The sequence below is a fragment of the Lontra canadensis genome, unplaced genomic scaffold, assembly GCF_010015895.1.
Source record: "Lontra canadensis isolate GAN:19392208 unplaced genomic scaffold, GSC_riverotter_1.0 scaffold8, whole genome shotgun sequence".
NCBI classification, from domain to species: Eukaryota; Metazoa; Chordata; class Mammalia; order Carnivora; family Mustelidae; genus Lontra; species Lontra canadensis.
Genome location: NW_022631002.1, coordinates 25,518,238 through 25,532,868, shown reverse-complemented (window position 1 = coordinate 25,532,868; position 14,631 = coordinate 25,518,238). Strand labels below are relative to the sequence as shown.

The 14,631-nt window shown below is 55.2% G+C and overlaps 2 protein-coding genes across 8 annotated transcripts in view; both read left to right on the top strand.

The window, feature by feature from the left end:
- The window catches only part of NDRG4 (NDRG family member 4), a 39,549-nt gene extending 32,405 nt beyond the window's left edge, over positions 1-7,144 (top strand). For 4 of the 7 annotated variants that reach the window (XM_032854334.1, XM_032854329.1, XM_032854330.1 and 1 more), the window contains 10 exons: positions 903-989; positions 1,110-1,166; positions 1,517-1,620; positions 2,451-2,507; positions 2,592-2,643; positions 3,596-3,643; positions 3,834-3,869; positions 3,981-4,032; positions 5,455-5,493; positions 6,336-7,144. In XM_032854334.1, coding sequence (XP_032710225.1) covers positions 903-989; positions 1,110-1,166; positions 1,517-1,620; positions 2,451-2,507; positions 2,592-2,643; positions 3,596-3,643; positions 3,834-3,869; positions 3,981-4,032; positions 5,455-5,493; positions 6,336-6,490 — 687 coding nt within the window. In that variant the 3' untranslated portion in view covers positions 6,491-7,144. The remainder of the gene's footprint in view (positions 1-902; positions 990-1,109; positions 1,167-1,516; positions 1,621-2,450; positions 2,508-2,591; positions 2,644-3,595; positions 3,644-3,833; positions 3,870-3,980; positions 4,033-5,454; positions 5,494-6,335) is intronic. The other 3 variants (XM_032854331.1, XM_032854336.1, XM_032854333.1) reach the window with 1 other exon arrangement.
- A 2,660-nt stretch (positions 7,145-9,804) lies between these two features.
- SETD6 (SET domain containing 6, protein lysine methyltransferase) lies at positions 9,805-14,533 on the top strand. The gene is made up of 9 exons (XM_032854328.1): positions 9,805-9,862; positions 10,051-10,146; positions 10,233-10,377; positions 10,455-10,596; positions 10,706-10,900; positions 11,037-11,154; positions 12,417-12,597; positions 12,764-12,906; positions 13,054-14,533. Exons 1-9 carry the CDS (start codon positions 9,836-9,838, stop codon positions 13,357-13,359), a joined length of 1,353 nt encoding a protein of 450 aa, XP_032710219.1. The 5' UTR covers positions 9,805-9,835; the 3' UTR covers positions 13,360-14,533.
- Positions 14,534-14,631: the final 98 nt, after the last annotated feature.

Here is a 14,631-nt window from a genome sequence, read left to right as displayed (position 1 = left end):
TTCTAGTTGCCATTCTGATATTAAAGATTTTATTTATTTGTCGGAGATGAAAGTGCACAAGCAGGGGGAGCAGCAGACTCTTGGCTGAGCAGGGACCCCATGTGGGGCTTGATCCCAACCCCAGGATCATGAACTGAGCTGAAGGCAGACGTTTAACCGACTGAGCCACCCAGGCACCCCAGTTTGGAAGGTTTAAAGGAAGTTGCATTTCAGAAACATCACATTGAGTAGGAGCCCATAGGCTTTTCCTATCTGAAAACAGAAACTTAATTTTCAGGATTCAAAAATTTTTTTCTATTTAAATATTTCTTTTTCCAAAAGAAAAGGCCATGCATTTTGAACTCCAGTGTGGATTTTGGCACTTACCGCTTGTTAGCTGCCGACCGTTCCCAGTCCCCCCAGGAACACTGACAGGATAGCAGAATCCTATGTATATCACTGCTTTCCGCTGAAGAAATCATTCGAGTCTCTTTTACATTTGAACACAACACAGGCTTTGGAAAGGTCAGTTTCCTTCTTCACTAGGGTTTTTTTCTCTGTGAAAGCAAAGAAACAAAATACTTCGTTGAAGATGTTTACTCCTCGGTTTTACATCAGCACCATAGTCAGAGACTTACTAAAAGGCGTGGAAAACAAGCCACAGACATAGATTCCAAATCAGTCAAAGAATTGAGAAAGGTTAGGGGAGGGGAAGAGGGCAGGAGGAGGACGAGCAGGGGCCGTAGGCAGGGGAGCCCAGGCAGGGGTCCTGCTGGGCCCCGAGTCATCTGTGACATCCTCTTCTCCTCGGACCTCCCAGCCACCTGTGACATAGGCAGGGCAGGCACCTTAGAGCCGGAGCAGAAAGACAGGCTCCCTCCACACCCTCCTGCCTCCCACACCCTGTCTCCTTCTCACCGTAGCTCATCTTCCCTGACCTGGTGGAGGGGCTGGTGCTGATGAACATTGACCCCAACGGCAAAGGCTGGATCGACTGGGCGGCCACCAAGGTGAGCGTGGTCCTGGTAGACAGGGGTGCTGGTGCTGACAGTGGCCTGCGGGGGAGGGGCTGACAGTGCTGGGGAGGGGCTGCACTCATGCACCACCCCTCCTGCCCCCCCCCCCCCCAGCTCTCTGGCCTCACCAGCACTTTACCTGACACGGTGCTATCCCACCTCTTCAGTCAGGTAAGGGGGTGGGGCCCCCGTGGGAGCTGCGCTGGGGGCTGACCTGGGGGTCTTGGGAGCCTCTAGAGGGCCTGGTTCTTGCCCAGGGCTTGTACCCCCTCACAGCCAGGCAAGAGGAGGAGGTCTGGGTGGGTGTTCTGGGGCATCTGACCTATCTCCCCTTGGCTGAGACAGATGGGGGCTCCTCTGACTGCCGGATGGAGCCCTCCCCTCACTCCACGAGGCACCGCCCCCATCCCCGCCGTGGGAAGAGGGCTGCAGGCTGTGCTACCTGCAAGCCCCCTCTGAGACCCCATCCCCGTCTGTCCGCTCCCCTCCACGCACCTCCCCCATCTGTCCCCCGGGCCCAGGAGGAGCTGGTGAACAACACAGAGCTGGTGCAGAGCTACCGGCAGCAGATCGGGAACGTGGTGAACCAGGCCAACCTGCAGCTCTTCTGGAACATGTACAACAGGTGCGGGCGGTGCGGGCTCAGCTCTGGCCCCAGGCCCTGAGTGCTCGCTCTGCCGGGGCTCGGGGAAGGTGGCAGGCTGGACACGTGCGCTCCCCGGTCTGCAAGTGGGCAGCTGGGTGCAGCTCTGAGAAGAGTCACTGCTGCCCTTGAAGGGCAGACAGGGAGCAGGGCTGTGGACGGACTTGGGGGCTTGGGCTCTTCCACGCCTTCTCCCGTGGGACACTGCGGTCCCGCCAGGGGCGGCGAGGGATGCCAGCAACATCCCTGACCCCACGGCCTGAACCTCCGGGCTGACATCTGTAGGTGGGGAGGAGGCTGGATGAAGCCCACGGTTTTCAGGCTGTGCTCCTTGGAGCCCACTGGCCTTCCCTCTTTCCTTCCTCCTACTAACATTTATTAAGCTCCTGCTGTGTGCGTGGTGCTGGGGATACAGTGGAGAGCCAGAGGACCAGGCCCTGCCTGCCTCTCTGACCTTGGATCCGCATGCATGGGCAGTGGTACATGTTGGGGTCGTGCTTGGAGGGGGAGCGACAGCCAAATTGAGGGCCCACCTGGCATGAATTGGGGGGTCTGAGAAGTCCCATATGAGGGGACACCTGAAGACCCCCTATTTGTGCAGGCCATGTCCCTGTCTCCCCGTTTGTCAGCTGGGATCTGGGAGGCCTTTTCCATAGCTGAGACAATTCAATAACCATAAGCCCCAATTCTGGGCCCAGACGTGGACGTCGGGCCCTTTTGCCACTGTGGGACTCTGGGTTGGGGCCTGGTGCGCACGACCCCTGGCATCCCATCCTGAGCTACCTGTCTCTACTCTTCCTCTCTCTCTGCAGCCGCAGAGACCTGGACATTAACCGGCCCGGAACAGTGCCCAATGCCAAGACGCTCCGGTGAGTGCCCTGCACCCCCCAGCCTGCCCCTGCCCCCTCCTCCCCCGGCCCAGGCCAGACAGCCCTTTTCCTCTGTGTCTGCAGCTGCCCAGTGATGCTGGTGGTGGGGGACAACGCACCCGCTGAGGATGGGGTGGTGAGTGAGGGACTGCGCCCTGGCTGGGGGGTGGGGGGCGGGTGGGAGGCGGGAGTAAGGGCATCATTGGCCTCTGGCCAGTGGGACCAGAACCTGGATGTTGACTTCTCAGCCCATCTCCCCACCATCTTGCCATGCATCTCCACCAGGCAGGCCCACCCTCTAGGTGAGGGAGGCGTGTAGATGGAGGGAGCTGGGGCCAGACCACCTGCCAGTCACCCCCTCCCTCCGTCCCTCCCAGCAGTGTAGCCCCACCCCAGTCTCTGCTGACCTCAGGCCCAGAGATGGAGCTCTCTTCTCTGCATTCATTCACTCTGCAGTAATCCCTGAGCACGTGCATCCTGGGTCTAGCCATGGCTCCCATTGCCTTTGGGGATCGTCACCTTCCCCACTGAAACTCTGGAAGCAGGCAGCCCAAGGCTTCATGTCCCCGTTAGCACAGAGCCCTTAGGGTCCAGGAGTACCTGGGGCTGCCCCCAGTGTGCCCAAAACAAGGACACCTTCCCTGTGCCTCAGGGCCCGGAGGAATAGGGTGTAGGAATAGGGTCCAGACTGTCTGGACCCAGGCAGAGCACGCCCCCTCCGCCTCTGCCCCATCTTTTAATGATCCTTGACCCTCCCTCATCTCACCGCCTGATCCCTGTGGGCCCTGGAGCTTTCCCAGCCACGCCCATCGAGGTGGCCCCAGCTTCCTGTAAAGACATGGCCCAGCCCCTGCCCCATTCCTGCCCTACCAGCAGTTATGAGTGGAGTTCAAGGGTGTCGAGTCCCTCGGGGTCGGGGTGGGGGACCGCTTCCTGATCGGCAGGGGCTTGGACTTTCTGAAGGCAGCCTGCATGCCCTCCCTTACCAGTAGAGCTTCCCAGCTCTGGGACCAGAACCTGCCTTAACAACTGGGGGTAGGGGACTTCCCAGCGCCAGGGCTGCCTTACTCTGCTGACCTTGTCCTTAGGTGGAGTGCAATTCCAAGCTGGATCCGACCACCACGACCTTCCTGAAGGTGAGGCCTCCCTCCCCCACTGGAGGCCAGCTCCCCAGCCAAGGGTCCACCCTCGGAGGGGCGTGCCTGGGGTCTCATCCGAGGCAGGAGCAGGCAGTGTGTCTGCTCAGGGCAGCCTATTTATGTATACAGGGCCTGGGCAAAGTGTGGGGTGACCCCTGCTCATCTCACCCCCCTCTCTTCCCTGCAGATGGCAGATTCCGGGGGACTCCCCCAGGTCACACAGGTGAGACTCCTGGCCCTCCTTGCCTTATCTAGCCTGGTGCGGGAGGCTTCCCTTCCCCCCAGTCTCAGGCAGCCAGTCAAAGCATGTGACTTTCTTCTCTCTGTCCCGCAGCCAGGGAAGCTGACTGAGGCCTTCAAATACTTCCTGCAAGGCATGGGCTACAGTAAGTCAACCTCCCTGGACCCCGCCCTAGAGGCGTGGTGGGGGGCAGATGGCAGAAGGGGTCTGGCACACCGTGTGGGGGTGATGGCGAGCAGCCTGCTGGCGTGTGACTTCTGTGTTCGCCGGGCCCGGAGGCCGCGTGTCTCCCCACACGTTCTCACCATGACTGGGGACTCCAGGTAGTCTCCACCTGAGTTGTGAGGAGGTGATCCCAGGCTGTGTCGGGCTCTCCTGTGCCCTCTGGGAGGCTTTGGGACACTGTTCTCATGGCCATGTGGGGCGGTAGGGTCTTCTTCAGGCCTGGGGGACCAGAGCCCGGGGCTGGGTCCTGCCCACGAAGCCCACGTAAAGCTGAGTCCTGCACACCACCCGCTGCCCCGCCAGACCCACAGCACCTGAGAAGGGCTTTTGCCACAGGGTGGCCCATGGTATCGGGGGCGTCAGAGGGGGCTTGGGGGCTGGGGCCTGAAGAAAACATGTGGGAGAGCTAAAGGCAGCTGAACCTGGGGGCGGCACGGGTGAAGACCCCAAGGTAATAGGGGCTGTGGAGTGGCAACGGCCACCCTCCTCCCCTTTGCCGACTGCCCCTTAGCAGGGATGAGATGCCCAGACTGCTCAGGAGTGCCTCCAGCCCTCGCGCACGCACACACGCATGTGCACGCACACACCTTCTCATTTCCTTGATTCCAACCCCTCCCCGCCCCCCTGTATACTTGGCTCTCCTGCTGGAACTCCTCTCCCTGAATTTGTGTCTCCCCCCAGCCTTCAGCCTCTGGAGCTTGTGCCTCTGTGGAAAGACAGGGAGGGAAGACTGTGAGGGAAGGCTGGGGGCCCAGCCAGGAGTGAGCCTGCCAGCCTCTCTGGGGAGAAGTAGGGCAAAGAGAGGACCGAGCCAACAGAGGGACACAGCAGGAGCTCTGAGGCTGGGCCTGAGCTCCAGGAGCTCCCACCGAACGTCTGTGGGATGGGTGGACGGGCCCTGCCTGGTAGGCTGGGACCTGTTCTCAGGGCCCTATGAGAAATGTCGTTGGGCAGCCCAAGAGCCGGGCAGGATGTAGGAGGTGGTGCAGGCCTCCCCCAATCTGGGCCTGGGGAGACTGAGGCCCAGAAGAAGGGAGGGTGCTGCTGCTAGGGATATGGGCCCCAAAGCCCCTCTCGCCATGAGGCCCTCGGTGCCGCAGCCCAGACTAGAGAAGCGGGGGCAAGAGGAGTGTCCCCAGCATGGCGTCCGGGCTCCCTCATTCCTCATTCCTTCGGTGGGCGGGCAGGAATGGGCTTCCTGAGGCTGTGGTCCGGCCCGGCCCGCTCTGTGCCTGTCCTATTGTCTCCTCTCCCTGCCCTTGTGGGGCCACGCTCTTCACCCGAGTTCTGTGTCTCCCCCCCCCCCCCGACCCCGCCCTTCTGGCTCTGTCTTCTCTCTTAGTTGCATACTTGAAGGACCGAAGGCTGAGTGGAGGAGCAGGTAGCCCTGTGCCCCCTCCCATGCATGGACCCCTGCCCCACAACCCCCTGCCCCTTCCTCTGTGCGGTGCTGCAGCCGGGCCTCATCTTGCTGGGCTTGGGAACTTTCTTGTGTCCTGCTTGCCTCCAAAGTCCGAAAGAGTCCTGCTTTGTCACAGATCCTGGACTCCAGTGGGTTGTGTCCCCTGTTCAGAGTGGCTGGGGTTTACAGCAGTCTGGCTTATGGGGTGCCGTGGGCCGCGTGGCTTTCAGAACTCAGGCTGTTGGAACCAGAGCCTCACAGAGCGGAAGCCCAGGCCTGGCCCTGGGAGCAGGGGCGTCCGGCCATGCCCGAGCTGGATGGATGGCCGGTTGCATTCAGGAGGGTGGAATTCGCCCTGAGAGTCTTGTTTGTGCAACTCGGAGTACAGACAGAAACTGGATTTAAGGCAGTCTGTGGCCTCTGCACCTTGTCCTCCTTGAAGAGAAGTAGTCATGCTCCTCTGTCCAGTCATCCTCTGGAGGGAGGCATCGTGGGAAATACGTCCATCCCTGCACCAGCTCAGGGGGCCCCAGTCCAACCACCCTGCTCTAGCCGTAGCTCTGGCCAGCTGTCATGAGATGGGTCCTGCTGGCCTCTGCGGGGGCCCCCGGTCCCCCGCCTCTTGGGCTCAGTCACTGTTGCTGGTGCTGCATGCCCCCGGCTTGACAGGGCAGATGCCAGAGCCGCGGCTTGAGACGGGCCCCTGCACCGTTGGAAGAACGGGTCTGGCTGGCCGCTTCGCTTGCGTCAATCCTTGTCCCACCCGCCGGCCCCTAGCCCTGCCTGCCCACCCTCACGCCCGCTCCCATCTCTGTCCACAGTGCCCTCGGCCAGCATGACCCGCCTCGCCCGCTCTCGTACGGCATCTCTCACCAGTGCCAGCTCGGTGGATGGCAGCCGCCCGCAGGCCTGCACCCACTCAGACAGCAGTGAGGGGCTGGGCCAGGTCAATCACACCATGGAGGTGTCCTGTTGAAGCCCTTGGCCCGGCAGAGACACCCACCTGCCCCCGCCCGCCTCAACGTCCCACTGCCATCCTCGCGCCGGCTCGTTTTCCTTTTAGTTTATTTTTGTGAAGGCCAAGGGGAGGAAATGGGTTTACTTCTCTTTTGTTAAAAAAATGAGGGGATCCATCCTAGATGCTGCAGAACAGTCTCCAGGTGGTTTTGAGAGACTCACTCCTCCCCACCCCCAGCTCACTCACCTTGTCAACTTGGCTGACTTAGACCCCCTTTTTCAACTCCCCACCGTCAGGGTGGGGTACAGGGAGGAAGGGGATTTGCTAAGGAGAGAGTTCGAGTGCTTCTCTGGGCAGGATCCAGGATAATAATATCCTAGACAGAAGAAAGCACGGGATGGCCCCCTCGGGCAGGCAGTTGGAGAAGGCACGTGGTTTTGAGGTGGTGTGCTGGGACAGCAGGAGCCACAGGGTCCAGCTCAGGTACTGAGGGGACAACCAGGAGGAGGCACTGGGGGGCCCTGGGAGGCAGGAATCCTGGAGCTCTGCAGGCCCCTTTCTCCCCATCTCCTCCACCAAGCGCATCTGTTTGTCTTTTTGCACTTGTGACAATCACCTGAACTGTAGCCACAAGGGGGCGCTCCTACCAGGCAGCGCTTCCCTGGTGCCTCTGGGCTGGCCTGGTGATGGAGGGCCTGGTGATGGAGGTCCAGGCAGGTAGGGTCCAAACAGGGTTTCTCTGCCCAAGGAAGACAGAACACAGAGGACCTAAAAGGCAAGAACCCATTGACTGTCTTAGCCCAAACACTCCACCACCTCCTGGTCTTGGCCCATGTTTGAGCCAAGGCCCAGAGGTAGAAAGTTGCCTGATCCTCTGTCTCCATTGGGACCTGATTTGGGGACTGAGCTTAAATGCTGGGATAGCCCATGAGGGTTGGATGCACCCAAGAACTTCATGGTGTCTGCCTTCGGGAGCCAGTATGTGGCTGGAGGCAGTGGTGGCTGAGAGTCTTAGTTCCATGGAGGACAAGATTTTTGCCCACAGGTTCCGTGGAGGACAACTCAGTCAGCAGCAGTATGTCCAAAACCACCAGAAACATGGTATTATCTCTGGTCCTGGTCAAGCTATGCCAGTATTTTCTGTGGACATCACTAAGAAAGAAGAGAGTTTATTTGGAGAGAAATGGTCTAAGGTAGCGAGACTTCTGCAGGCCCCCACTGCCATCTCAGGACGTCTGGAGTGGCTTGGGCTGGGGCTTACTGGGTCCTGGGGTGGGAAGTGAAGTTTCCTGAAGTGAACATGAGCCAGGCTGAGGAGAAAAGTTCTCCACACACCCTGGTCTCCTCTTTTCACCTGAAGCCCAGGGCTGTGCCATACACATCCCACCTACCCACACTATCAGGGAGAATCTCTTGGCCCAGAAAGCAGAGCCACTGGTCTCGGAGCCTAAATCAGTTGCCACACAACCTGAAACCAGAGGTGAGAGAGCGATGCGAACTGCAGGGCTGTGGAGGGGACAGTTGCGTGTGGGGTGCTGAGGCTGAGCGGACACCTGCATCCACCTTTCCTTGGCACATATCACCCCCTTCTAGAATCTTAAGCCATTACTAGACTGCTCTAGAGCCTGGTGGAGTGTTCGTCTGTCCCCAGTTCTATTCACTCACGTGCTTCCTTTGAATATCAAATGTGACTGTTTGAAAAGCTGGTAGAATTAATCTCTCTTACTGTAGATAGCGCTGCAGACCTTGGATTTTTTTTTTCCTGTGTTCTTTCAGATGAGATATCTATAAATATCTATACATTATATATATATATATATGTATATTGGGTCTTCCTGCGTGTGGTTTTCCATCGGAGGTTGTCTCTTTGGTCAAAGTGAACTTTTAAAGGAGTTATTTTCCTTTCCGTATAAAGTGAAGAACCTAATTTTGTGTATTCCAGTGGCTGATGTCATGAAACTTTGAGATGACAAAATGTAAAACAAATAAAACCCTTGTCAAAGTAGAAAGTTAACTGTGCTGGCAAACTAATAAAGAAATGAAGAAGAATTCGAGTATGGTAACATCAGGCCCATCACAGGAAGCTTTTGAAAAGGCAGCCTTGAGGTTGGTGCTTCTTGGGCTTAGGTGGGACTGAAAATGCAGGAGTTCCCATCCATGTTTCTATTTCCGGTTTTTGTTTTTTGTTTTTTGTTTTTTCCTTTTCTAAAACTCTACCCCCACCTTGGGGCTTGAACTCAGGACCACCGGGTGATCAAGAGTCACCTGCTCTACCAAATGAACCAGCCAGGTGCCCCACTTATTTCCAGGTCTCCTCACATTATCTTACTAATTATTATTTTTTTTTTAAATTTTTTTATTTGAGAGAGACCATGAGCGGCGAAGGGGGGAGGGGGAGGGGCGGGGTGGCTGGGGGAGCGGGGCTAGGCGATCCCAGGACCTTGAGAACCCGACCTCCAACTGAAGACAGATGCTTACCTGAGCTACCCAGGTGTCTCTCCAATCCTTACATTAATTCCACTGGATATATATAACCATAGTTTCACAGGTGAAGAAACAGAGCCTCAGGATAAGGGATTTGCCCTAAGAAGCAGTCAAGCTAGGAGCTGGCTTTAGCATTGCAGGACTTCAAAACCCCGCTTCATTTTCTAAACTCAACAGCATGCTACTTTCCTATGTTTAACCACCACTTCTGACTCATTAACTCAATAAACATAGCGTTCCTGCTACGTGTCAATACAGCACGTAAATAAAAATAAACCCCACCATATGCGTATGATGAAAAACAGAGGGATACACCAGCGAGTGCGTGCAAAGGTTGTTTATTCCCGTTCTGAGAACCCTTCCCATGCCCCTCGGAAGCGCACAAGACCTGCCCCACGGCGCCCGGGCACGCAGGCGCGCGCACCCCAGCTCTGTGCAAAGAACATCTTCGATTATCCTAACGACCAGTCCCGATGAGGAAGGCAGGCCGGCCGCCCACTTGGGTGCGCTCACAGCCGGTCACCCGGGAGGCCCTCGCGCTGGTATCCAGAAACTGAGTTTTGTTCTCCGAAATGTCTCAGCTCTTGGAGACAAAGGGGAGAGAGTTGGGCCTGGCTCGGAACCAGGCTCGAGGCGATACAGGGAGACGTCCGACCGCCCGTTTCCTAAACCCAACTGCGAACTCCCGGGCTTCAGAAGGACGTTGCCCGGAGGAGTGATTTGACCAGGTGCAACTCCCTACCCGTCCGAGGCCCGGGCGAACGTCACGTGGCGTCGGGGCGTAAGCCCCACCCCCAAAAAGGCCTTTTGTGGGACGCCGGAAACGCCGGAAACGCCGGCAACGCCGGCGTAGACCTCCTGACGCGCGCGGCCTCGGCAATGGCGACGGAGGCGAAGCGCCGGCGGGTAAGTAGCAGGAAAGGGGAGCGGGACGCGCCCCTTTCCGCCGCTCCCCTGCTCCGCTCGCTTGCAGGGGTCCCTGGCTGCCCTCCGCGCCCCCTCCCCCTACCGAGAACCCTCCCTCCTCTCGCGCCTCCGTCTGCTCCCGCGTGTTCTCCGGGGCGGGCCCTCTCCACGGCGCTAGTTCGTTCCAGGTGGCGGGGCCTGTGGGCTGCAGCGACGCGGACCCGGACCCGGTGGCCGGTTTCCTGAGCTGGTGTCGGCAGGTTGGGCTGGAGCTGAGTCCCAAGGTGAAGAGGCAGGGGGTGCGGGCTGGCGTGCGCGGCGGTGGGGGCGGGGGCGCAGGCCTTCTCTGACCCGCGGCTGCCCGGTTCAGGTGGCGGTGAGCCGGCAGGGAACGGTGGCCGGTTACGGCATGGTGGCCCGGGAGAGCGTGCAGCCCGGGGAGCTGCTGTTCGCCGTGCCGCGGGCCGCCCTCCTTTCGCAGCACACCTGCTCCATTGGCGGCCTGCTGGAGCGAGGTGGGTGCGCCGGCGGGGACGCGACGGGGAGGCGGGCCGCGCAGCGGCGCGGGTTTTCACCTCCGTGTCTCCCTCAGAGCGAGGCGCGCTGCAGAGCCAGTCGGGCTGGGTGCCGCTGCTGCTGGCGCTGCTGCACGAGCTGCAGGCGCCGGCCTCGCCCTGGAGCCCCTACTTTGCGCTCTGGCCGGAGCTGGGCAGATTGGAGCACCCCATGTTCTGGTGAGCGCCTTAGTAGGGGGTGGGGAGCACCAGCACCGGAGCCTGGCTCGAACCGCCCTGGCCGGGGACCGGGTCCCCAGGCACTAGTCCCGGTGGGGTGTCACTGCAGGCCTGAGGAGGAGCGCAGGCGACTGCTGCAGGGCACAGGGGTACCGGAGGCCGTGGAGAAGGACTTGGCCAACATCCGCAGCGAGTACTATTCCATCGTGTTGCCCTTCATGGAAACCCACCCGGATCTTTTCAGCCCCAGGGTTCGCTCCCTGGAACTCTACCGCCAGCTCGTGGCTCTTGTGATGGCCTACAGGTCAGTGAGCAGAACCCTGAAGGACTTTCTTCCTTTCGAACTAACTCGGGGGGGGGGGGGGGGTAAGAGGGGAAAGAACAGGGAACCGCACCCCAGTCTCAGCCGCACGGCTTTAGCAGAGTTCTCTCTGTGGCAGCTTTCAGGAACCGCTGGAGGAAGAGGAGGATGAGGAGCCAAACTCCCCTTTGATGGTGCCTGCTGCGGACATACTAAACCACTTAGCCAGTCATAATGCCAATCTAGAATACTCTCCCGTGAGTGCATCCCTCTTACTGTTCTTATGTGCACTGATGATCAGGCATTTGATTCAAACCAGCGCTTGTCATTTATGCTGGTCTGAGAGTTAGGCTAAGTGGGCTCCGTTCTCCTCGTGGTAAAAACAGAGGTGAAGTTAGCTTTTCTTGTGACGTAGGTGGTTTGCATATTCCGAACAGTTGGAACACAAAACCTCAGTACCCGCAAAGAAAGTTGTGGTTATTTTTCTAAGCTACTGCCATCATTTCCTTGGTGTCAGAGGTTGGCTATAGGTCAGTACTTCGTGGGGAGAAGCAGGGAGGGGGAGGGGATGGTCCTACATTGGGTCCAAGGTAATACCAGGGTTATATCAATTCCATTTACTAAGTGGAAAGTTGTTAAGAAAAGATCAAGTTTATGCAGTTAGGGAATGGCTACTTTTTAATCCTGGCCTCCATCTGCCATTTTCCCTTGGGGTTTAATTGTTCCTTTTTAAAAACAAGCAGCTTTTTAAGTACTGCAGATGACTTGAGCAGAGACTCACCTAATAAAGCAATGAGGCTGAACTTGACCTTTTCTAAGTCTCACCTCTTTGATTCTACTGTATAGGCATGTTTCCCCTCAGATACTGTGCTTTTTACAAATTGAAGGTTTGTGGCAACCCTGTGTTGAGCAAGTCTATCGGTGCCTTTCCCCGCCCGCCCCTTTGGGAGCAGCAGGCTTCCTGCTAAACAGGGAACCTGATGCAGGGTTCAATCCCAGGACCCTGGGATCATGACCTGAACCGAAGGCAGAATCTTAATGGCTGAACCACCCAGGTACCCTCTTGCTTCATGACTGTGTGTCCTATTTTGGGAAGAATTAAAATTGCAAGAATTGCAATATTTCAAACGTTTCCATTATTACTCTATTTGTTTTGGTGATCTGATCAGTAATTACAACTCCCAGAAAGCTCAGGTGGTGGTTAGCACTATTGAGCAAAAAAGCTGTTTTTTGAAATACATTTTATATGCACTGGGACACGAAAAAGTTCATTTGACTCATTTTTTTTTTTTAAACAGTATTTGCTTTTTTGTGGTGGTGTGGAACCGATCCTATACAATCTGAGATATACCTATACAGGACTTTAATAGGAACTAAAAGTAAAAGTAAAATGTGGGTAGGTGTATCGTCAATTCCAGTGCTGAACTGTACCCACTGGGAAGATCTTCCGAAGAGGGAATTAATCTTCATGGGGCTGGCCAGGGTAGTGCCTATTCCCAGCTTCTCCCTTCCACCCCAGAATTGTCTTCGGATGGTGGCCACTCAGCCCATTCCTAAAGGCCATGAAATTTTCAACACTTACGGGCAAATGGCTAATTGGCAACTGATTCATATGTATGGTTTTGTTGAACCATATCCTGACAACACGGATGACACAGCTGACATTCAGATGGTGACAGTTCGTGAAGCAGCATTACAGGGTGAGTGTCTGGTTGATCCAATCTTGGGACACCAGTGGATAGGTCTCTGTGCCCACCCCAGGTGCTCTTAAAGAGCAGCTGCCCCATTCTTTGGAAACTGGGTAGTAGATTAAGAAGAAAGGAACTGCTGGATATATGGAGACGTTAACACTGTTACTATCTACAGGAACAAAAGCTGAAGCTGAGAGACTCCTACTGTATGAACGCTGGGATTTCTTATGTAAACTGGAAATGGTTGGGGAAGAGGGAGCCTTTGTGATTGGGCGTGAGGAGATACTCACTGAAGAGGAACTGACCACCACACTCAAGGTAAAGGGCTGAGAATAGCCAAAAAATATTTAGAGCTTAGACGAGAAAGGAAACATGGGACGAGGGAGCACACACTTAAATGCTGTCAAGACAGGCTTCTCTAAATTTAGAAATACACGATTTAAAGGACCCAATGATTGCTTCTAGGTACTGTGCATGTCTGCTGAGGAGTTCAGAGAGTTTAAAGACCAGGATGGATGGGGAGATAATAAAAGGGAAGAGGACAGCCTGACAATCACAAATATCCCGAAACTCAAAGCATCATGGAGACAGCTTCTTCGGGACAGTGTTTTGTTGACCCTGCAAAACTATGCCACAGACTTAAAATCTGAACAAGATTTACTAGGTAACAAGGAGGTGTACATGAAACTGAGCTGGAGGGAACAGCAGGCCTTGCAGGTTCGCTATGGTCAGAAGATGATCTTACACCAGTTGTTGGAACTGACAAGTTAGCAGGTTTTGTGTTGCCTGAAGAAACATCAACAAGAACTTTATTCTAAGATAATATTCACCGATGTTTGAAAAAAATGAAAATTTGGATCTTTTGCTTCACTTTTCCTTTAAGTGCCAAAAGGAAAAGTAGCAAAGGTGATGTGTTAGGGTTAACTCTGAGGTAAGGCGAACTGTTTGAAGATTGGGCACAGTCTAAAATTGGAAACTGCTGATGGTTACTAAGACCAATAAATCGTTTAACTGTTTCATTCTCAGTCTGAACTAGAGTTAGCAGAAATGTGATAGTAGTAAGGTCTTGATCTTTAGTAAATAGTAAGGTCATGGACTTTAAAGTAGACCTGGGTCTATTTTGAGCAAGCTTCTTCCCTCCAAGACTGTTTTTCCTGTTTGAGGGTTTGATGAGCTATATGGCGCTGGCACTCAGCAACTGTTTTACTTCCTCAGCAATCTGAAGTTTGCTATAGATGGCACAGCTCACCTTAAGGGAAGGAACCCTAAGATAAGACACCAATGACATTCAGACCTTACTTGTTAAAATTTCTATTTAATCTTGAACCTTTTTGTCCTCTGTGGCCATAGAACTTGACAATCAAAGGTAAGGTATTTTTTAAGTGGCATAAATTTTAAATATATCAAAATCCCACGAGGAGAAAGGGTATGAAAAATCTTTTGTAATTCTTTCATCACAGAAACCTGCTCCAGTGATTTTCTACTGTTGAAACATGCCAGGTTAGTAGGAAAGATCTCATCGTTCAGCAAGAAGTGATGTTTCCTCATGGCCCCAGGCTCTGTGAGACGGGGCCGTCCACTTTCCTCCTCACCACCAGCACTGGCTGCTGCTACTGAGAAAGGCACAGTGGACTCACACGTATGTCATGACTTTAATGTTTTGACTACAGTATGCATACACATACAAGTAAGGGAGCTAGAGCCCAGGAACTAGAAAGGCTACAAAATACAACACATGGACCAATACATTTACAAAACATTCAAAATCTTTACAAAAGGGGCTGTATTGGTCCTTTTGACTTTTTTGTTGTTCAACATAGCCTGTATGGCTATTCACTGGGAAGGAGGAAGGGCAATTCATACACTATTAGTCCCCTTTCCCACAATTTACAAGTATGAAGAGAGAGCTAGGGGCACTTGTAGGCGTGATGTGGCTTCCCTTTATCAAAAGAGCTGACTGTATCTTGGGGCCTAAAGAGATAAGTTCTCCACTTGAAATGAGAAAATGATGCTCTCCCAGCAGTCAGCTTCAGATTTGGGGAA